At 39.4% G+C, this 24122-nt stretch overlaps 1 protein-coding gene across 2 annotated transcripts in view; it reads left to right on the forward strand.

Moving 5' to 3' along the window:
• The first annotated feature begins 17205 nt into the window (after window positions 1–17205).
• Window positions 17206–24122, forward strand: part of ELAVL4 (ELAV like RNA binding protein 4) — an 86544-nt gene continuing 79627 nt past the window's right edge. Inside the window, exon 1 of one of the 2 annotated variants that reach the window (XM_007105392.2) lies at window positions 17206–17322. In XM_007105392.2, the coding sequence (XP_007105454.2) occupies window positions 17206–17322 (117 nt within the window). Of the gene's footprint in view, window positions 17323–19861; window positions 20136–24122 lie in introns of those variants that run through there. The other variant, XM_007105393.2, reaches the window with a different exon arrangement.

The raw sequence follows: 24122 nt of genomic DNA on the forward strand, positions 1-24122 counted from the left end.
CTCTGCAATGGAAGCACAGAGTCTCAACCACTGGACCTCCAGGGAAGTCCCATGATCCATGTTTTAGAAAAATTGTTCTGATGGTTCCTTTGATGCTCTGGGTACCTTTTGTGGGTTTGAGTTGTGAGTGCTTCAGAGCACTTGCTTTATTTGTAAGAAATAGCTTTTTGTTGACTGGAAATATCCTCACAAATGAGACGGGTGGGTAGAAGGTAGCCTATCCTCCACTAAACCAGGAGTAAAGGATGCATTAGCATTGTGATGTCACTGCAGCCAGAGGTCTTTGCTACGCTGGGAACTCACTTCTGGGCCCCTGAAATCACTTAATTAAAGGCAAAAGCACATAATACCTGAACAGCATTACTGTGCTAGTTTTGTCTTTCCTGCCATGCTGAGTTATTCGTTAACATTTGTATAAAATATCTGAATCATAGAATCCTTTCAGGAGGTCATCGCTTCTCTCTGTAGACCAACTCTAACGCAAACATCTCTAACGAAATTCTGAGCCTCAATCTTCCCCACCGCAGATCTGGTGCCCTCACACAAATGGTTCCAGCTAATGTCAAAATTGGAAACAAATATTTAACAATGCAACCTCGGACAAAGTATGAGATCAAAAAATGTATGACCTTATACCTCATAAAGTTCTTGAAATAAAAGAAAGCCAGCTCCTGGTCTGCAGGTCTTAGCAGAGTGGTAATGCTACTTTCATAATGTTAATCACCAAATGTCCTCCACCTCTGAGGACGGACAGGCTCCTTGGATTACTCAGGGTACTAGAAACCAGGAAACAAGAAAGAGCACCCACCCACATAGCCAGCGAGCACCTCTCACATCTTCCTACAGACCCTGTTTGAAATGATAGACAGTAGAATAATCAGTTAAACCTTGGCGAGCAGCAGTGACACTTCGGATCCATTCAAATGACTGTATTTTGTTCCTACGCAGCGTTGACAGTTACTCTGTGAAGCAGGCAGGGTGCAGCCATAGCCCTATTTAACAGCTGATGATGCTGACCCAAAGCGGGCTTGAGGATTCCATAGCAAAGCCACCCTGAAAACCAACTAGCTCCTCAAGGATTATCTGGCACTCTTCTGGGCACTGGGATAAAGAGGAGAATTAGACATGGTCCCTGGCCTTGCAGAGCTCTCAACGTAGCGGGAAAGAAAGACCTATAAACCCATCATTACAGCATGAAAAGTGCTGTAATGGAGGAAAGGAAACGGGAGGCCATAGGAGCAGAGAGGAGGGTACCTAATGCAGATTCTTAAAAACTGGCCAAATTAAGTTAAAGAGATAAGGCATTTTTACCTTGGAAGGTTTTCCTTTTAGATTCCAAGATAACCTTCATAGTTTCTAATTGTGATTTAAAAACCACAAACTTTTGATATATGGTTTTTTAACTTGGATTTAATTTCCACATTGTCTCAAGTGTTGGCTTCTTAAAAACATGTTTCTCACCCTTTCTGTAGTTAGAATGAACTGGAGGGGTGGGTGTGTGTTTTCAGTGGATGCTACCCTGGCTGGGAAGGATGAAGCCAGGTGCCGGAGAACGCACCTGCTGGCTAAGGCCACCTGTGGAAGAACAGCCAAGTGGGGAATCCCAGTATCCAAGGGACTCGGTTGTTTGTTTTAAGAGTTATGTACAAACCTGTCATTTGGGGTCCCAGCATGGAAAGCATGGCAACAGGGATTCTGAGGTTGGTGTTTGGGCATTAGAGAGGCAGGTGGAGATTGTGAGAAGGTCTGTCCACAGGAGGCAGTTGGAAGATTATGGTGCTGAGATCAGTGGAAAATGGCAGAGGCCAAGCAGGCTCAGTCAGAGGTTCTATACATCAACCTGCCTGAGTCTCCTTTTCCTCCTGTTTAAAATGGTGATAGTTCTGTCTGTCTCATTAGGATGTTATAAGGCAGGGGTCCCCAACCCCCAGGCCATGGACCGGTACCGGTCCGCGGCCTGTTAGGAACCGGGCCGTACAGCAGGAGGTGAGCGGTGGACAAGCCAGCTAAGCTTCATCTGCCACCTCCATCGCTCCCATCACCCCCTGAACCAACCCCCCAACCCTGGTTCATGGAAAAATTGTCTTCCACGAAACCAGTCCCTGGTGCCAAAAAGGTTGGGGACCACTGTTATAAGGGATAAATGAAACTCACATGCATAAGGACACTGGTCCTTGAAAAAAATGTAGCCTTCCCCACCCCTCCTTCCTTCCCATATCCCCTTCCCCTGCCTTCCTGCACTACTCCTTTTAACTTTTCAGGAGATAGTAGTACATGGAGCTATACTAAAATGTTATATACAAAATGTGCCACTCAGGCTTCTAAGGGAGGTGGCGATACAATAACTTCTGAGACACTTAGTGTGGTTCTGCCATTTGAAAAATGGAAGGGACAGTCTGAATAGGTGAATTATTGTAGCAAACAACCCTCAAATCTCAGAGACTTAACAAGGTTACTTCTTACTCATACCAGAGTTCAACATGGGTTTGCAGGAGGCTGTGCTGCTGTCATTCAGGGACCCAGCCCCTCCCATTTAGTGGCTCTGCTTTCCTTTAGGGGCTCAGGGTTCTCCCTTGTACCTTCTGCATCTACTGAATAGGCAGGAAAGAATGAGAAGATAAAACATCATACAGAAGTTGTTTAGGGACCAGGTGTAGAAGTGATCATTTCTACCCACATTCCAGAACTCAAGTTACTCAGCCCCACTGTAGCCCAGCTGGGTGGCCAGGCAGAAAAGGAGACAGGATTTGGTGGACATATGATAGTCCCTGCCCCATGGCCAGAACATTGGGCAAATTATTGGAAAAAAAAGTGAATAAGATCCTCTCGTTTAAGCTATATAAACAGCCCAGTGACCCTTTGTTTGGAATGTCCTGTTGGGGTGTGGTGGGGAGCATTCAAGCTAGAAGAATGAGAGGACATTTCTCTTTCTGAGATTCTCTGATTCAGTAAAGCAGCAGAGAATTGGAGCTGAATTACCCAGTTGAATTTCTGGTGCCTTAAACTGAGTTCTTGGAGTAGAAATAGAACGTTGAATTTCATTTCATAGATTGTTCTTCCAGCTTGACGTATTGGAGATTTTTAGCACGCACGCTCACACCTGGCTGCCCGCCACCTTCTGCCATTGCAGATACGCTTACAGGAAGCCGTAAGTGGATCTGTTTTTGATGCTGGCAGCATCTTACTAAAATGCTTTTGCTGGCATCATGGAACAGGAGCAGAATTCAGCTGGGACCAATAATGAGGCTATTTAGAAGGTTCTTTCCTCTACCACCTGACAAGGCAGATGTGGTGGGGATTTTTCCACTCCCATTCTGTCGATGGTGGCCGAAATTAGTTCAAGGCCATCAGAAATGTTTAGACCTTGAGACCTGAAACCCCCGACCCATAAAAAGGATAAATCCTCTTTTTCCTATCCAGCAAGAGAAAAAGAAACTCACCCCAGAGTCTGCCAACACAGAGGTTTGTCACCTATTTGTTCTCTTAACAGCCTAGAAAAAGCACAGCCATGTGTTAGTTTGGAAGGAAAAAAAGTATTGGCCTTCGTTAAAAATATCTCTAGATAACATTACTGTGGTTGATGCTTTTTCCTTCAAAGTCATGTTAAATTGACATAACATTTTTTTCTAAGCACTTTCACTTCTATAATCTCATTTAAAACTCCCAGTCATTATTGTGTGAGGTAGGGATTTCATGATTTATCCCCATTTAATAGATAAGACCACTTAAGGTCCAGAGAGATTAAGTGACTTGCTTAAGGTCTGTGAGATATGAATTCAAGATTAGTACCCAATTATCTACACTTCCAAAATCTTTCACTAGACCACATGAGGTTATATCAGCTGATGCTTTTTCTTGGGGAGGGCGGTGTGCTCCAGCCCTTTATAACTGACTCCGTCTGTATGTTGACTCATTCATCCATCTGTCCATCCACAAACTCTGTACCAGGCATTGTGCCTGAGATACAAAGATGAATGAGGGTCTTTGCCTTCAACAAGTTCACAGCTTAGTAGGGGAGATGGACACGTAGATAAATGTGATGGATACAATTATATGTGAAGACCCCAGGGTATGATGGGTATGTATGTGGGAGAAGGAGCAGGATTGGACACACAGTGAAAGCATGGTTAGTTCTTCCTGGGAAGGTCAGGGATGGTGTCACAAGGGGAGTGACATTTGAGCTGAATCTTAATGACTGTCAGACACATTAGGGGTATTGCAGCATCCCAACCCAGGGCACCAGCTTGTGCAAAAGCATAAAAGCTTGAGAGGATAAGGCCTGTGTAAGGATATTCTGGCATATTTGGGGATGGTTTTGGAGAGTGGTGAACCCCAGGGAGCACCTGGCAGCATTGCTGGGCTAAAAATGAAGGGTGATATTCTGTAGTGCTTGTGTTCACCCTTGTCCCTGGGCCCATAGTGACATCTCAATTCTCTGAACTTAGGGAATGTTTTGGATCTGACCCACATGATCTAGTCCTTGATTATGTACTCTCTTGTCTTATTCTGTTCTTATTCTCATCAGTAAACCTGGACTCCTTAGTCTGATTGTAAATGTTCAAAGATCCTGAACCATGTCACATTCTTGCTGCATCCCGTATCCCAGCACCAAGAACAGTACATTGTGGGTGCCAAGGAACTGCTTAGTGATTTTTAAATATTCAGAAATCAAGCAGTGAACTCTAGGGAATGTTCGCAGGGTGTAACATCATGAGAGGGGAGGCATGTGGCCTTCAGTTAAATCAGGTAACCCCACACTGTGCCAGTCACGGGGACATAGATGAAGACTGGTTCTTGCCCTAAAAGAGCTCACAGTCTTGAGTGGAAGGTAGACATGGAAGGCAGTAATTGCAATTCCATGGGGAATGGCATAGTCTGAGGAACAAGTTCTGTGAGATGTCAAATAGGGAACTGTTAATTCTGTCTGGGGAAGATTGGGAATCTTTGCGGTCTGCTCCCAGTCCGATGTAAACTCTCAAGGCAGGGGATTTGTGTGCCTTGTTTAGTGTTGAATCCCTAGTGTCTGGCACGTAGCAGGTGGTCAATAAATATATGCGGCATGAATTTATGGAAATTAACACTTGAACTTGATTTTGTGGGGTGAGTATGTGTTCACCAAGCAGAAGAAGCAGGGGATGTTATGATCCAGGCAGAGAGAATAGTTTGTACAAAGACACATACACAAGAATACGTTTTTATTTACCTAAATGTTGTTTCCTTGAATGTAGTTCCAGAGAGTGTTCTTGTATAGCTTTCTGGATAATGGCCTGTCTTTTTTTCAGTTTTTGACCAAATGCTCCTCACATATTGCTGTGCTAAGTATCTTAGCAAGGTTGACCATACCAGCACATATTCACCAGGAACTTTGTCAACATCATAAATAGGTATCAGGTTAAGTTGGTTATAGTAATGTGACCATGTAACCTGATTTACCTTGGACAGTACTGGTTTATGCCTGTTGTCTATATATAATTATTAATAGAGCCTTGCACTCTCAAAAGTGTCTGGGTTTCACCAAGAGAAGGTGGGGTCCCTTCTCCCAAGCATCAGTCAAGGAAAGTGGTTGATGTAGAATACCCCACTACCAGATTTCAGGAGCACTAATTCAACACTTATTCAACAGATATTCACTGAATGTGATTCTATTCTGGATACTCCAGGAATCTCCAAGGATGACCAAGACATGGTTTCTCCTTGGCCCCTATTTCAAAGTGATGATTGTATATACCCTGTCTTTCTCATGGTTGGTTGTGTGAATATCAAAATAAATACTCTGAAAATGTTTGTTGAATGATTATAATGAGTTAATGTATGTGTACTTAACCTCTCTCTGCCTTAGCTGTCCTCATCTGTCAATGCAGGGATAACAATAATAGTACCTACCTTATAGGATTATTGTGATATTAAGTGAGTTAATACATGTAAAGAGCTAAGACTGGTACCTGACACATTATTTATTGAGCATTTATGCTCAGTAGACAGTAGTTATTATGTGAAAGCACTTTGCAAATGACACGGAGCTACCTATGGCTTTCTACAGCTTTAAAATGAGAAAAACAGCTATTTGGAAGCTTTGCTTAAGGAAGGTTACATTTTTAAATTTATTCAACCATTTGATTATGAATCAGATATGACCCCACCCTTAAGGAGCTCAAGCCTAGTAAGAGAAACAGATATGCAAAAGAAGACTATGAACTTACCTGTATTTGTGTCATGAAACAATGTCCTATAAATTTGTGGAGTCTGTTAGAGGTCTGCTGGGTACCCCTTCATAGACCACTCATTGAAAATCTCAGTAGAGAAGGGGATGGGCACAGTAGAAGAGGAGATGGACATTGATATTAATCAAGGAAGCAATGTGGTTAGATTGAAATTTTAGAAAGGTCACCGTGGTTGGTAAATGGGTTCAGTCAAAATTGGAGGTAAGACTATGTGGATAATAATCCAGGAAAGAGATGCAGAGACTTGAACCAAGACAGTAGCAGTGGGTATAAGAAAAGTTAAGGAGCTATAATCTACACAACTAAGCAGTTGGCAGGACTCTTGAGTAACTTACAGACAGCTTTTCTCAACTAAAAGAGGTATAGCTTAAATGATAAGATCAAGACACCAGGTTTCTGTGACAAAGTGAGAGAGTGGCATGGACAAATATACACTACCAAATGTAAAATAGATAGCTAGTGGGAAGCAGCCCCATAGCACAGGGAGATCAGCTGGTGCTTTGTGACCACCTAGAGGGATGGGATAGGGAGTGTGGGAGGGAGGGAGACGCAAGAGGGAAGAGATATGGGAACATATGTGTATGTATAACTGATTCACTTTCTTGTAAAGCAGAAACTAACACACCATTGTAAAGCAATTATACTCCAATAAAGATGTTAAAAAAAAAAAAAGAAAAAGACACCAGGTTTATTTTCCAAGCCCTCACTGGGTTCTTGTGAAACCTGTGTTGTCCCACTATTAATTGTTAAAGTTTGTGTCTCTGTAAGTGAAGAATAATTGGGAAGTGGATTAATTGTGAAGCTTTAACGTAGGTAGATAGTATGAGAGGAGTAAGCACTATTAACCTGTGTGGTTGGGAAGCCTCAGAAGCTGAGACATTCCATTTGGAATCTTGGATAGCAATTACCAAAGGCTTTAAATTAGATATAATAGACGAGGAGGCTTGGGCCTAAGGGTGGTAGCATTGGTGCTGGAGCCCAAGTCTTCTGACTCTCAATTCACTGTTTACCCACTGCAGTATCATTCAGACTAGACTAGATTGGTTTCCTCACTGGTTGCTGAGTTCCTCAGAGTGCCCCTGGAAGTATGTGAGGGTGGGGTAAATGTTTAGTGGGGCCCACTCTTCCCCCCACCAGGAGACCAGCACTATTTTATTTGTTTATACGTTAGAGGTTTGTCTAAGATTTTACTTCGAAAAATCACTTGCTGGAAAAAAAGTTTGAAAGTACATCCTCTGGAGTTACAAACTGGCTATAAATAGCATGATATTCCTATAGTGCAGAGCTGTTTCTCTCCTTTTAAACTAATTATATATCTATCTATATGCAATTATATAATGATTTAACTTTACACATACGTACATACACATATTAAATATTAACTAATGTTACTGTCTATGTAGCTAGTAACATTAGTTAGATCATATTTAGAATACAGTATTAATTCTCTTAAGCACTCGCATTTCCTAGAGTTCTTCCAGAGTCGTGGTTTCATGGAGCGTGGGAATGTGGGCAGGTGATGAATTCACGCTCCAAGCTGCAACATCAGCAACACCCTCCTCTTTTCCATACCTTCCACATCATCCAGGCCTTATTGGAGTTCTCTGTGACTGAAGACCTCTCCAGCTATAGAAGCACGAATTCAGTGTGCAGACCCTCACATTATATTCACTAAAGAAGGTTGCAGCCAGAGCATTCCCCCCTCTAGCAATAAAACAATGTCTCTGTTGAAAGCTCATGGCTTCAGCTTGTGGGTTTGTTCTAAAGAGTGACTTCCACTTTAGAGTTTCTGATTTTAGTCACTTGAACATTTTTTAGAGGGAAAAAGACTGTCCTTTAGCAGAAATTTCTTACATCAGAAAAAATGATTCTGTGGAAGGGTGGATTCCAAAAGATTTTTCTTTTTGGAGTCATCTTTGGGATTCATCTATTTATCATTTATTTCTAAGAGAGGCCATATCTTAACCTGCCACGTGAATGTATTCATTTTACTTGAACAAATATTTACTGAGTGCCAACTATGAGACAGCCACTGTGCTCACCTGGAGGGAAACAAAGACAGACAATCCTTGCCCTGGAGTACCTTGAAAACACTCTGGGAGACAGACCTGTAAACAACTGTGGTAATACTCTGGCATGAATTCTGTGGAGGCAGGAAGAACAAGCTGCGATAAAAGCTCAGATAATGAAGCAGCTAATTTTTCCTAGTGAGGTTGAAGCCTTGAAGGATGGGTATATTTTCCAGGGAGAGAAGTCATTCCAAATGGAATGAAACTACAGGAACAAAGGCATGGGGTAGAAGGGCCATGTAGGAGAATAGAGTGGCATGTTAGAGCAGTGTATATAAAAGGGAATATTCCAGAGAAGTCAGGAAGCTTAAGCGAAGGTCGGATTATAAGGAGGCTTGAACGCCATACTGCATAGTTGTATTTGATTTAAGCAGTGAGGATCATGAAGGTTTTTCAGGTAAAAAGTAACAGAACATAGATTGAATCATATGAAATTGACAGTATTTGACTACTTTTGACCTGTAAAAACAATTTCATGTGTTCAACCTAATATAAAACAATTAATATTTTTGAGTACTTAACCGTATGCCATATACCCTGTAATACATGCCTTACATGCATTATCTCATTTAATCTTCACAACCCTAGGCATTATTGTTGTCCACATCTTAAGTATGATGACACTTGAGAGCATCTTTGGACTTAATCAAGGTCCTAGTCAAAACTGTTGGTTTTATGGTTTTAACCTACCATTTCCAGTTCTGTATTTTATTAAAACAGCTCTAGTGACCAGGGTGGACATTGGAGGAACATTATACATATATATAATGTTCCTCCATATACATTGGAGGAACATTATATATATAATCTGGCTATTAATTTGTGGCAGATTTTAAAATCTCCTTCAAAAGCTTGATTTCCCTTTAGCCAGCATTCTTATACTGGAATGTCAGTTGAAAATCTGAGTTAGCCTTACCAAAAATTTTGTTTGCTAATTGAAAACTATTTATATATAGACCCTGACATATTAGAGCTGGCATCCAGTTTCATTTCTTCTTTACTCAAGAAGATTCTGGCCCAAAGAGAAGTGATTTGCCCAAAGTCATAGAATTGTTAGCGGTAGAGATGGAACTGACTTTGAGATCTCCTGGCTCCTCTCTGTTCCCTTGTGATTTAAAATGGATCTTACTTTCAAGAACACACATTGAACACCTTCTGTGTATAAGAGCCATTATTCTAGGAATGTTCTTCAGTAATACCCTTATACATGGACACGTGTAAAATTTCATGTTAGGTAGATGGCACAGTTTGGCTATATACTGATACCAAGTAAAAGATATAGGGGAAAAATCTGTCCTTTACCTATCTGTGTCTTGTAATTGGCACACATAGTTTGTGTGGTCTTACTTGATAATAAATTTTAACAGTGAAGAATTCCATTGAAATTACTGTTCCACGCCGTTGTGGGGTTTGTTTCCCTGTACCCCAGGGTACCCATATGCTGATAGACAATAAAGAACAAATTTCAAGCAGTAGCTTGTATATTATCTGAGTTGTGAAATCTTTAAGATGACAAGAGTTTCAAAATTCTTGAATAAGGTGGAAGTTTTAATAATATACATAACATATATGACCCACACAGTTTACATTCCTAGGGTTTTTGAAGGCTAACAAAACCTTCTGCAAGCATTCTCATTTTATTGACAGTGTAAAAAAAATCAAATGTGATGATTATTTGATTATCCCATGATCATTTTATGGATAATAAAGTAGACAAGGTAAGTATTGAATAACAAAATCAGTAAGTACCAGTTTGGGGTAAAATTGGAATTCTTTTTTATATTTTTCTTGAAACTGTCCACAGAACCATAAGTTACATGTAACATAGTTTGTAAAATCCTGATGTGGGTTTTAAAACTGTGATTTTAGTCATTCACTCTTCTCAGTAAGGGAGCAAACTGAATAGTGAGGTCAATAACAATAACCCTTTTAAAAGAACTTAAGTATAATTTCTGTAATTACCTAGGATTAATGGTGCCTTGATAAAATAAAAGTTATGTATTTGTGAATAATATCAGAGTAGGACCAGGGCTTTTCCAGGCACTGAAATTTCACAGGAGCCCAGCATCTTTATGGTTACTACATAATATCATAGCATGAAATAGGTATTTGTAGCCTACAAGCCTTTGGGGGTTATAATGTTACAACTTCTGTTCAAAAATCTTACATTAAAAAAAAATACTCATCCTCGTTAAAGATGTGATCCTTTTCAAGGTGGTATTTTGAACTTGAAGCTGCTGTTGCTAAGGCGTTGCTAAGGGAAATGAGCTACTCAGCACTAATGTGTAACTTTACTCCTCTGCCTAAAAGTAGTTAAATCATTCCCCCAGCTTCAGAGTCATAGAGGGAAAGGACTAAAAAGGGTCAAGTGGAGAGTTGCCTTTTTCTGACAGTTATATAGCATGCCTCTCTTGTTTTTCACATTTTTTTCCTTCACCTTTTGTAGAGAAAGGAAGCGACCTTCCTAGGCATAAGAGGGTTGAAAAGGTAAACTAGGCTACTGAGCAGGGCAAGGCTTATAATGAATGTAGACTGTGCCTGACTAAGGCAGAAGGAAGCGCCTGATCACTGAGAGAAATGCTTCTGCTGATGACCAACCTCAGAAAAGGGCTTTTTACAATAACCCAGCAAACAGTAAGGGTGACTTGAAAAAGAAAATTATGTATTAATTAATGAAGTACCAAATCATTGTGCCCTAAGCATTTGTTTCAAAAGTTCTAAAATATTTGGAATCAATTATTTATGTTCTTTTATTGTGTGCCCATTATGTTCAAGGTACTGATATTCTACATGCTGGGGACATAAGGCAAATAACATACAATGTCTACCCTGCAAGCTCACAGTACAGTGTGAGAGTAACAAAGAACTATAATTCATTGAGTACAATCTGTAATAGAATTGTTTGAAAATTGTTGAAGTTCAGAATTATGCTCACAGTTGAATTTTTGATAAATAAAATTTGGAAAATATTTGGAAAGTTTAATGTCTTGGGGTTTTAGTAGATGATTCCATCTGAAGATCAGGCACTCTTACCTGTACTTTCAGAGATGGAAGAGGGAATAGCACACACAAAAAATAATAGCAGACAAAAGCGTGACCCTTGTAATTTTCACAGGACCAGGATTCTATCATCACCTGGTGGCAAAATACTAAAATTACAGGTGTAAATTAGGTGGATTTTTTTTCTTTTTTCTTTTTTTAAAATTATTGTTATTGTTTTAAATGTCAGCAGATGGCAACAGCATTACTCTGAATGTTAGTTTCTGATTACAGACTAACAGAGAATAAGATTTAAGTTTTTTAGATCTACACGTTTCTATATAAGGTAGAATTTATAGCGAAAAGAATGTAGACTGAGGTTAAACATATATACGTTTGAAACCTAAATTTGCCTCTTACTAGCTGTGTGATCTTGAGCAAATCACTTAAATTCTCTAATCTTTAGTTTTCTTATTGGGAAACTCAGAGTTGTGAGATTAAATGAGATTTATAGGCAAAGCATCTAAAGCAATGTTTGACACATAGTGGATGCTCAATAAATGCTAATTCTTGTTCTTTTCATAAAAGTACTTACTGTATAAGAGGTCCTCTTTCCCACAGTCATCATATCATAATATTCCTCTATTTACAACTTTTAAAATGGAATAGGTTGGGATAGATTCAGAGGAGACCTCAGAGGGGGTCTAGCTAGAAGGAGCTGGCTGCCAGTATCCCCTTCCTGCCCTCCTCCCCGACCTTTGTTCCTGTATGAAATGCGCTCCACTGTCCAAAACAAATCCTATCATTCTTTAAGCCTAGCTTCAGTTCCAGCTTCTCTCATGAAGCCTTCCCCATCACTCACGTGGTATCCTCAGCATTGACTGCCTGTCAGTATTTCATTTTGATACTATTCTCTTTACGTTCTTCCTTATACTATTAGGATTTACACATAAAAATGAAGCTCCTTTCCTAGCCAGATTGTAAGCTCCTTGCTGAGCACTGTGACTTTTATTTCTTTTTATTCTTCATGTTAAGATTTTAGCGCTGAACTTTGCACGCAGGACTAAGTAAATGTTTATCTGCAGCAAACATTTTTCATTAGAACAGGAACAGACCTTTTAGCCTTTCTTAGTTATTATTGTCTTCTTATGCTCTAATCGTTTAGAGAGGCTTTGAATTGTATTTTCTTCAACAAGATTTACTCATAATTGACTTATGAATTGTAGCCAGGTACTAATTCATACAGTTTTTCCCTATTTTCCACGTTAATAATAATAGCTACCATTTAGAGTGCTGCCTCCACCAGGCCTATATCTACTTAATTCTGGCAACAAACCTTAAGAGAAGTATTACTGTGCTCATTTTACAGATGGGGAAGCTGAAGATTAAGGAGCCTAGCATATCATTTCCCCCTGAGAAGGTGTTCAGCAACCCCTAGTTGAATCAAAACAAATAGGCCTTGGGATAGTATTTGAGGTGCTGAGGGCAACTATTGATCTTCATTCATTCCCCATGACTGGAGTGCTGTCTGGAGCCATGCTCTGTGTTATAAAGGGCGGAGGACAAAGAAGTTAAATGAATCAGTGTTTGCTGAGCAGATACTCTATGTAAGGAGTTTGCCAGTTTTGGAAGAGGAAGTGGGGGATAGGGCTGGGGACTTAATCCTGCCTTCTAAGATTTTGTGCTTTGTAGCTTTAATTCTTTGTTTCTCTCTCATTTTGTTTGTTTTGAGAAAAGTCAAACACACCTTCCATCTTCCCTCTGCTTTCTCTTCTAGTCTGTGCCCATCTTTCTCATTTATTCAACACATATTTACTAAGCATATTCTTCTGTGGTATGAGGAGGGGAGATCTTACTTTTAGATGAGTCAAACACCTTTCTAGAAGAATTCTTAGTTATAACAATTGTCACTTGAGTGAGATTGTGCATGTCAAATGCCTAGTACAGTGTTTGATGTACAGTAGACTCCTAGTAAAAGAGCAGCTTTTATTCACACTATAAGTCCTACTATTTTTTTCTTCTTCTCCTCCCTCTCCTCTCCTCTCCTCCCCTTTACCTTTACCTTTCCTTCTTCCTTCTACTCCTCCTCTTCCTCCTTCTTCCACAAATTACCTTCCTTGCCTTTTACAGTACATCTGTTTATTTGTAGTTACAGAATTATAAATGAGTCCAGAGTTTTAAAAGGCCCTACATTGAATTATTTTCAATACTGTATTAATCTCGTTAAACACTGCATCCTTTAGTGGTATGAGTAGCTACTCCATATTTCATTTATTCAGTGGCTTTTAATTTGTGAAGATTTATATCTATACTAAGGAGCTTTTTTGTTTGTTTTTTTTTTTATTTTATTTATTTTATTTTTAGTAAAGCTCATCTGAACTGAAATGAAAAGGCCTCAAATCCCTTAATATAGAGATCTTCAGAAATCTCTGTGTGTTTGCACATTGACCCTGCTGAGTTTTCTTAAGCTATGATGAAGAATATATCAGTGAAAAGTCCAGACAGGGACTCCCTTAAATTAGATTTCTTTGATAAATGTGTACTTACCGTTTTTTAGAATTTTGTAAGTAAGGCAGTTTTCCTGTCCTTTAAATTTTCTTTCCCAGAAAGACACCCTAGTGCTTTAAGCGTGCGAGCAAAGGCACATTTGAAAAATCATGCATTGATTCTGGAAAGAAGCCTCTGCTTTCAGCTGCTGTTCTAGCATAGGCTTAGGAGTATGGAAAGAAAACAGTCAGGTCAAGTGTAGATCTACCCTTAAGTTAGTTTACCTGCCTAGGTGAACTCTTGGTCATATAAGTTGACTATACATCCATTTGTCATATTTCTCCACACACTAGCACTCTTCTAGCCCTTTCCCACAATTCATAGTAGACTAAACTACTTAGGAAAGAGAAAGGGGTGACACAGTCAGGTCATATACCTCTAATAGCACATCAACAGTGAATTCCTGATCCTACTGACAAGACGCCATGTCAGTCTGGCACATCGTTCTTTCCTCTGTGGTATGTTTGCATTTTCTTACAAAATTTGATTTAATGTTTCTGCAGGAAAAAAAAAAAGACAAAACCAACACCACAATTCATCAAAGGAAAATTAGGCTTTAAATTTTATCAGAAGCTCTTAAATATAGTATACCGTTGTCTGGGCATACTGACTATATTTTCCCTAAAAGAAGAAATGCCAGCAGCTCAGGTTTATTTTTCAAGGGAAGAGAGAGAGGATAAAAAGAAATTGAACCACAGGAAAATGTCAGGTCATAGTCACTGATGACGCTATTTAAATGGTGTGCAATAATCACATTAGGGCAGAGCACATGGAATTCCCGATTTCTGCATGACAGTGAAGAAGGACCAGCAATTATCTGTGTGTGTGTGTGTGTGTGTGTGTGTGGATATGTGAGTGTCTGCTCACTTTACCTTCCCACCCCATTTTGATAATTCAATTGAGGGGCAAGAAGAGGTAATCCAGACACCCGGAACAGGAGGAAAAGGTCTGCAGCTGTGCTCGGAGGGACTGGTGTGAAGAGAGAGGCTCAGTCTGACTTGGAGTTTTGTGCTATTGCATGTGAATGCTCTGGAACTGCTCTAATCGACTGAAAATGAGCCGGCTACGGTCATATGGAACAGGTCTGTTTAGCCACATCGCTGGGTAGCATGGCAGATGGTAGACCGTCAATGGGTGGTATTGATTGGCTGGATTTGCCTTAGGGTAACAAGACTATGGGTCCTTAAAAACCCGCTTCATCTTATTTTCCTTTGTGCAGCTACTTACAGTTGTGGTTTCTCTTCTCACTCCCCCAGTCCCCAATATCTCCTTTTTTCCCTTTACAAATCAAAAGCCTTCCTTGGTAACCATAATAGAGAGGTTACCTTGAGATAAACACTCTTTAAATTATCACCAAGGCAAGAAAACTCGAGAATATTTTATTTACTAGGCTGATTACATTTTAATGTTTGAAGAAAGTGACATTTTAAAATTTGTGTTTAAGACATATGGTGAGTGTACAAATTAGCTTATTTCATACAACCGGAATTTGATGAGAGCAACTCCTCCTTCTCACTCCCCAGTTAAAAATTGTCACTTGAAACTTAATATATTTGAGGAGGTTAAATGGTATTAAGTGATGCAGACTTGACTTAAAGATGAAGGAGACAGTCACTGTTGTATATGGCTAAATGTTGCCGGATGGGCTGGAAAAATACTAGTATCGACATCCGTGTTTGCAAGAGGATGTGGAAGTTTCAGGGTTTTAATTTTGTCCAGCCAAGAAAACAAAATCCCAGGTATCTGTGTATGTTGGTTTCTCTTTTAGATATGAGGGAACATAGAATGGTGCATGCATACTCTGTGAGTAGTAAAAGCCTCCTTAAAAACAGGTCATATAATGATATAAGTGATGAGGTTTATTTTTGTCCAGGTGGTTCTTTATCCTTTTAACATCATCCCTTCATCACTTGGGGCTTTCAACTTGAGACATTCTATTTATTCCTGGCAGAGGAGCAGATTAATTGGAATAGAATTGTACAAAGGAGACGCCAAGTTAACTATACAGACAAAATTGTACACAACAGAAGTGTTCCACTTTGAGGTAGATCTTAGGGAAAAAGAACAGCACTGGGGAAGTATATATCATTAGTTTGCTGTTGTGGTTGTTTATAATTGTGTTTTAAAAAGAGGTGCTCAAGGCTTTTTTGTTTGTTTTTTTCAGTGTCTTTACTTTTAAGCTTTTGGTTATTTCATATCATGAAAGATCATATCAAATATTACTATGAAGAAAAGTTACACCCTTAAACTCTTGCCTCCATCTTGTGTGTGCTTCATTCATATTCCTACTTTTGAATTGGGTGTTTATCACACTCGTCAATATTTCTCTCCTTTTGCTAAAAGAAAATATCTCCATGAAGTTTTTGGTTTTCCCCCTTGCTCTGCGTTGATTGGATTTTCCTTTTTCATCCTTTGCTGAATGAAACAAAGCTTGTTTGTGTTTCATTCTTCACAGTTCTTATTAGAATTGGTGATGGCGTTTTGTTTTGTTTCCTCACTGTAAGTCAGGAGAGGGAATTTTATTTATTTATTTTGACAAGATACAGAGAGAGATACAAGACAGATGCCTGTTAGGATGCTAGAATTTCTCATGTCACACCTTACACCCAAAAGCTGTTCCAAGGGGAAAAAAAAAAAAGTCTTTTAAGATGGTTCATTTGAATCTGTGCACTCTACCCACCTGGTGGTTATACAGTGAACTGTTACTTTAAAGAGTAGTTGAAACACCAGCCATGTTTGGGGCAGGCTGCTCTTGCAAAGAGAGCAGTACATATAACAGGCATCTACTGTGTGTGAGATAAGGGGAAAATTCAGCTCACTGACTAGAGGTTTTAATGTGCGAACTCTAGGGAAATAATATATTGACTGTTCCGTGGCACGCAAGAAAATTGAAGAACCCTTTGCAGACGGAGTGATTTGCAAAGGATTCTATCTGTTTCTCTTAAAACAAAATCTGTGGCAAGATGTTTGAAATCAGCAGGACGCTTAATGCTGCTTTGTTAAATAATGAGGTAATATTTTGTCACTTTTTTCTGGGCAGCATCTGTTTCCCTCCCCCTTCATTTTTTTCCTGTGTTTATGAAGGATTCTCTTTCTTTCTTTCTTTCTTTCTTTTTTTCTTTCTTTCCTTCTTTCTTTCTTTCTTTCTTTTTCTTCTCATTGAAGTCAAGGAAATAGAAATCACGCTTCCATTTGTGTTCCTTCCTTTCGGTGCTTTTGGAGAATTTGGTTGTCTTTTTTTATTTGCAGTTTCAGCCGGCTGCTGTTTCCTAGCCCATTGTGCCACGTAAGGCTTCTCCACTGCGCGGAGTAGGTAGTTATTAACGCTGAATTGGCTTCTGGTACAGTCCATCTGGACTCTGTGTGGGAAAGCTGGCTGCCGGCGACTGATGCTGAGATATCTGCAACCTTTGGGATGTGTGCATGGTGGCGAGGGGCTGACTGATATGAGATTACTTCTTTTAAGGGAAATTGTTATTAATGAGTCAAGAAACTGCTCATTTATGGTAAGAAGGATACAGCGGCACTGGCAGCCCCACAGCTCTGGGATATCATTTTTAGGTTGCCTTAGCTGCTTGAGTGAGACAAGTTTCTTTCTGTGGTGGTGGAGGATTGTGGCGGAAAAAAAATATCATGCGTGACTGGGAGACTCGCCTGCCTGATTCTTGAGATAATATGTTAAGAATCTGTTGCTTTACAAATGTCACACCACTGATGTAGCGGTCAGCCCCTCACTCTGAAAGATGAATGGTACTACTGGAAACGCAATAATAAGGTTGACTTTTCCCAACAATAGGATTCTGCCTTTGTCTTTAGAGAAAAGGCCTCTGAGGACATTTGTGCATTTGTTTGAGGATTCCGTTGAAAGGCTTTAGAGTGGAGGTTTTTGGAAAAGTGATCAATATACAAACTGCATGGATTTTTAGCCTAGCAAAACCAGCTAATTGTTTATACTGTAATATACAGTTACTATTTTGGAAAACTGGCCAGAATATCTTTTGATATCCCTAATGTTAATTTATGGCTCACTAAGTGTGCTGAGATTAGTATGGATGGAAGAAAGGGGTTTTAAGAAATTCCGACTTTTATAACCTCCAGAGAAATACACAGTAAATATTTTTGTTCCCAGTGAGCTGTTTTTATTTGTGTGTTAGTCAGCATTGTGTTCATGTTTACTTTTCACAGTATTTTGATATTGGTGAGATCGTACTCAGAGTTTCTGTTGTTGATTTGGGGCACCTGTGCCTGCCCTGTGTACGTATGTTGAGCTCTTTAGAGCACTTAACCTGTGAATTTGTCCTCATACACAGTTCAAGGGATACTGTAGTACTATTGTGACTTGTAGGACTCTTTATACATTTGTTCAAGAAATTATTTTAAAAGTTTACTTAATTCAGTATTGTTCCACTTGATGGGATAATAGTTTTAACATTTCTACTTTTCTATTTCACGTACTTTCATTTCTAATAGCTGAATTTATTTATATTCAAGTCTAATAGCTCATGTTGTATACCCAACAGATACTGTTTTATGGTGTAGCTGTATTTTTAAAGTGTGTATATATATGTGTATTTGTATGTGTGTTCATGAAATAGTAGCTTGGAGAAAATAGCTTTAATTTCCTAACGTAAAGGTTGTTTTCTTTTATAATAATTTTTCACAGACCCATTTATTCTTGGACTTTGAAGCCTAGGGCATAGCATGATTTTCGGCCTATATTTCCACTTGGCCCAATCCCATCCCGCTGTCAACTCCAGCCAAAGATGAAAAATTATGTTAAATTATGTCTTTAGTAATATTTGTTACCTCTGTGTATTTATTGAGGAACAAATTGACTAAATTATGAATTAAATAAATCGTGATAAATTAGCCTTTGGGGTAAAAGTAAAACATAAGCTCCTCAGATAAGCCACTTTAAAACCCAAACTAGAACAAAAAACTATGCTACTGAAGGCTTGGTAGCATAGAGGTTATGAAATGTATAAAATGGGCAGACAAACTGTATACATCACCACACACTTGCTAAATGTCTCTTTGCAAGTCTTTTAAGAGGCCAAAGAAAAAAGACACCCTTTGAAGGAGAGAAGCAAAATCACGTGTTCAGTTAAGCAAGATGAGCACCCTGTACTGGTTATGAAATGAGGCTGTTGTCAAAAGTGTGTTTTACCTTTCTCTGAAGCAGTAGAGAAAGCAAAGAGAGAATGTATTTTAGTGGATTTTTAAAAATTCAGATCATGCTCCTATCCAAGTTGAGAAATAAATTCATTTAAATAAATCATTCATCATTCTCTGTTTTGAAAAGCTCAGGCAGAAGGCAGAAAGGTAGAGGCTGACAGCTGCCCCCCTTCTCCCCCGCAGCTTTTTTTCTTTTTTGTTTATTAGGAAGTAGTTTTCTGAAGCAAACTTGTATGAACCTAGTTAACAGAGCAAGCCTGATCTCAAACTTGCTTTCTTTTGAAACGCTGGCCATATTAGCTGCAGGAGCGTTACTCACTAAAAATCAGCAATATTGGGGAATAATAAAGTTAAAATGTAGATATATTAGCACATTAAAGTGCTTTTGTTATATCTTTAAGCCCAGAGGCAGGTCATTAAATATGCATTTTGCTAGAAAGCAACTGTCGAAAAAGATAAGGTGGTTGAAAACATTCTATAAGGGAAAAGCGCTCAGTCAGAGGGGTGGGGTGATACAGCCCTCAGGACAGGGGAAAGGGAGAACACTCCCACTGTTAAGGTTTGCAAGCCGCTAGTGACCTGCAGTTGTTACAGTACTTTTGAGCTGGGAGGAAGGAAAAGGTAAATATACAAGTATGGCTGTGTTGCTTCAGCCTGGCCTTAATTACCAGACACAAGAAGCAGTTCAGAAATCTGGTCTCTGTTGTTGTAGAGGTCACCAAATCATTAACATCGTCAATCTGGCAGTAGCTAATTTAAATAGCACCTGATGTTGCAACGCCTCCCTTCGTTTCACCAGCCAATCAGATCCTGGCTTCAGCTGACAGATGGTCCCATAAATGGATGTAAAAAGGGGAAGCTTCGAGCCAATTTCAGCAAGGCTCTGTTCAGTTGTTCTTATCTACATCCTAGAATCAGGGGTTTCAGCTCACTGCTCCTTTTCTTTCTTTTTTTTTTCTTTCTCTCCCCCCACCCCCGCAAAATAATTGATTTACTTTACAGTCATCCACACTGTGTTTTGTGGATCTTTAAAAATATATAACAATAGTAGTCATTTTAAAAATATATTCTGAAATCTTTGCAAATTTTAACAGAAGAGTCGAAGCTCTGCGAGACCCAATATTTGCCAATAAGAATGGTTATGGTAGGTATGACTAGATTTATAATCTGTTGTTTGTGCCGCTGGAGGGGAGAAAAGCATATCCACCTTGACCAGTCTTATGCTTGCACAAGACTTCAGTTCTCTGCTGCTGTTTGGTTCCTACATTTACTATCTCTTTTGTGTAGAGAGTGCGGGTAGGTCCTTTTATTGAAAAGCAGTTGGGAAATAGATTGTCATTTTTAACAGGTCATTGTCAATTTTCCCTTCAACATAAAGGTGGGGGTGGGGAAGGGGAGGTGGGCTGAAATAATTGCTGGTTTGTTTTAATAGGTTATATTACCTGAGACCATAATGGCAAAAGAAGGATTTTCTTTTTGTAAGGGAGAGGGGGTTTGTCTATGTGCCTCCTCGGTTTTGTGGGGCTCGAGGTGGCTGCCGCGGGCTTAGGAATCTCTCCATTTCCGTACTGGAAATTTAAACCTTGAGAGGCAGCTCCTGAATACTGAACGTTGACATGGGCAGTTGTGTTTCGGGGGGCTGCGCATTCAAAACGGCAAAGAGAGTGATTTATTTGGGCTTCAGTAAATGCTGCATCTTGTATTTCAAAGAGTTTCCTGTCATGACCTCATAAAAAAGAGGAGGCGGCTTGTATGTGTAGCGGTGCCTGGCGTGTTGAGTTGTTGCTTCCTTCTCTGGGCAGCAGCTCTGTAAGAAGGAATGTCAGCTTTTACATAACGTTCCTTTCCGCTTTTGACACACTGTGTGAGGGTCCATCTTCTTCTGATCACAGATGGAGTGGAATGGCTTGAAGATGGTAAGTGAAAAGAGGAAGACAGCTTGGAGATTCCAGCCGTGTGTGTGTGTGTGCGTGTGTCTGTGTGTGTGTGTGTGTTCGTGCGCGCGCATAAGGATGGTGGACTGTGCATCGTAAATCACTGTGCAGATCGTTTGTGTGTGTATGTGTGTGTTTATTAGTGTCTCTCTTTTCTGAAAACCAGAATCCATCTCCAAGTATAATGGCACTGCACGCACACAAGGCACACACACTGCCTCTTTTATCGAACACACATTTTAGCCAAGCAAGGTTGGTATCTTTTTTGACAATCACAGTGTCACCATCGCTGTTGGCTGGCGTGTCCACCGCCTCTGTGAGCTTTCAACAGAATTGCACGACTGTTAAAGTTAAAGGCACATTTCTTTTTTCAGTCTCCTACTCGGAGTGATGGGGAAGGCTGGGAATGAGGGGTGGAGGAGGTGAGATTCAGTACCAGCAGATGCAATTGTGGAACAGGACTTTTGGATGTAGAAGGGGAAGTAGAAAACCTTTCTGCCAAAGTAGTATATCTATTTTTAGCATCATCTTTTTCTGAAAAAAAAAGAAGCAGGGAAACTCCTTGAGTGCCGCTCCTGTTGCCTGATGTTGACCCTGAAGATACGGCACAAAATGGCACGATCAGATGCCACGAGTGCCCACTTTGACTTTGAATTTCACTAGCAATAGCTTTCAAAGGGTTTCAAAGCTTGGTTTGGGGGGAGGCTGTAAATTCATATCCATCTCACTTATTTTTTTGCTAGAAAAGCCTGGGGAGGACTTTTCGCTCTGCATAGATGTTATAACAAAGCTGTGGTCTTTTTCCCATTCTTAGCGGATTGCCTTTGTCTGGCTGCTTGTTTTGATGGGTGTAAAACAAATAAGATTAGACCTAGCAGCCCAACTGAAAGCGATAGCTGGGAGGAAAACCCAATGAAAGGTTGCCGGGGAAACGAACAGAGGAAAAGCCGGGTAGGGAGCAGGTGGCTATCATGAGAACACACTGCAAACAGTGTAAAAAAGGCGGGGGGTTGGGGGGGACAGGACCTTGATTATCTTTGCTGTTCTTTGTGGCCTGCCCAACTTTAATTATTCTTTATAAATAGGTGTTAATTACATTTCTAACTCTGGTTTACAGTGATTTTTAGAAATCTATTTTTAAGCATCTGTTCTGTCTCCCCTGTTGTGTTTTTTTTTTTTTTTTTTTTTTTGGTTTAAAAAACAGAGAGAAGGAGAGGGGGAAGGGAGGTAGGGAATCTTGCTTTTTTTTCTCTCTCTCCCTCTCTCTCTTTCCCCCTTTTCCCTGCTGTGAAATTGTGCTGCGAAAAATCGCAAGGAATCCTGTGAGGCCATTTGAAAAAAATGTAAATTATATTGAATGAAGTTGACGGAAGCATAATAGTGAACTCCCACAGCTGATACGTTCTGCAAATGATTTCTTAGAAATTTCCAGCAAATATCCATAGGAGAAATGTAGGTAGAATACATTTACCCTAAGCAATGATCTTGTGCTAGGTGCTATTGATGTTTTTCCTAAATCAGATATTGATACTACAGTTCCGGCGAGTTCATTGTATCTCTCATTTTATACCCCGAGTAGAAATTACTTTTTAAAATAATAAATGAAAAGCTCTATTCTAGTCTTCTGCTTCGCCTCCCTCTCCATGCCTCCAGCCACAAGATCCATAAGGCTGCACCCTTGCAACCACTGCCTTCCATTCAGCATTTGGTCCTGGTCTTGGCATAAACTGAGTGAAAAGCTGATTTTTTTTCCAGCGTCTCTGAACGTCTGGGACCCATGCGTGCACTGGGTGACAGGCATCTCTTGCTTTTTCTCTCTCAAAGTGTGCTTTACTAGTAGTCTCTTTTTCTCATGATGGTGGGTACCAGAAGGACCGAAAGGTATATTACTTAGGTGAATAGAAGGTAGCATAGAAACAACTGAAACGATGATCTATTACGGTTTCTTCTGGAGAGACAAATTAAGTACGTGATAATTTTAAGCCCCAGAATGAGAGATTAAAAGACACTGAAATATGCTAAAAGTTAGGAAATATAATTGGCTTTATTGAAAGTACTCTTAATTTTTACTCTCTCCACTGCAAATCTCTGCACCCCTCCCATTCTTTCTTCCTTGCAGATGCTTCTTTTTGTTTTATCTTCTTATTGGGGGATTTTTAAAATTTGTTTTGACTGTTGAGGTATAAAAAAAATAAACTTATATTTTTTTGTCATACACTTGAACCTCTTACTCTCATATCTTGAGTGTGTAAACATATGTTGTTATTAAAAATAGAATAGTTTTCGGATTATCTCAAATTTATGTTTTTCTGATAATTTTTCTGCATATTTTAGTTAAGGGGAAAATAATTTCTGTAGGAACGGTCACCTTGGCTTGGGTTGTAAAAAAGACACGTGATTCTACGGCTGACCTTTCTTGCTTCTTTGTCTTAAAAGTATTAATACCTACTACCTGCATGTGGAGGTGTGTCTTTACGGAAGCACAAGGCTGAGTGTGCATTTATTAAGAAATGAAAATCTGATTGGAAATATTTCTGCAAAAAACACCTGACTACATCACAGTTTTAATGATCAGAATATTCTTGTATCTCATTGAAATATAATAGTTAAATCATTTAATATTTAAAATTTTGAATGAACATAGGTGGGGAAATAGCTGAAAAATTTTCTTTGAAAATCATTGATTTATAGGACAATTTTAATATCCCATTTTAAAAAACTAACAAGCAACTTAACCGTTCATTTGTGATCTCGGTTCCATTCATTCCTAACTGCCATTCATTCAAGTCATCCTCCTGGCCAGGTATAGACGAGCTTGCTTCTGTTTGATAGTTTTCCAAAGCCTTAAAACTTTTTTCTCTTCCTATAGCCCTTCCTTGGTCCTTTGAATATTCAAGGATTTTGTTATAAGAGGAAGTCCAGATTGTTGTGAGGTAATAACAATAGAATTTTTTTTAAAGAAAGAGAAAGAAAATGAGCTACACACTTTAGTATTAAAACTCTGTCTTGAAATAGGGTTTGAGACATGTTAGACTTCACTTATTTTAAACTTAGCATTTCTATTGCGGATAATCTATTTGAAATTTTAAATCTGGAAATCATTGCATGAATGGTGCTTTGTGTGTGTGTGTTTAATATCTCTAAAAGAATTTGTAAGTGAATCAAGGTGTTTTACTCAAATAAGAGTTACCACTGAC

The sequence above is a fragment of the Physeter macrocephalus genome, chromosome 4, assembly GCF_002837175.3.
Source record: "Physeter macrocephalus isolate SW-GA chromosome 4, ASM283717v5, whole genome shotgun sequence".
Classification (NCBI taxonomy): domain Eukaryota; kingdom Metazoa; phylum Chordata; class Mammalia; order Artiodactyla; family Physeteridae; genus Physeter; species Physeter macrocephalus.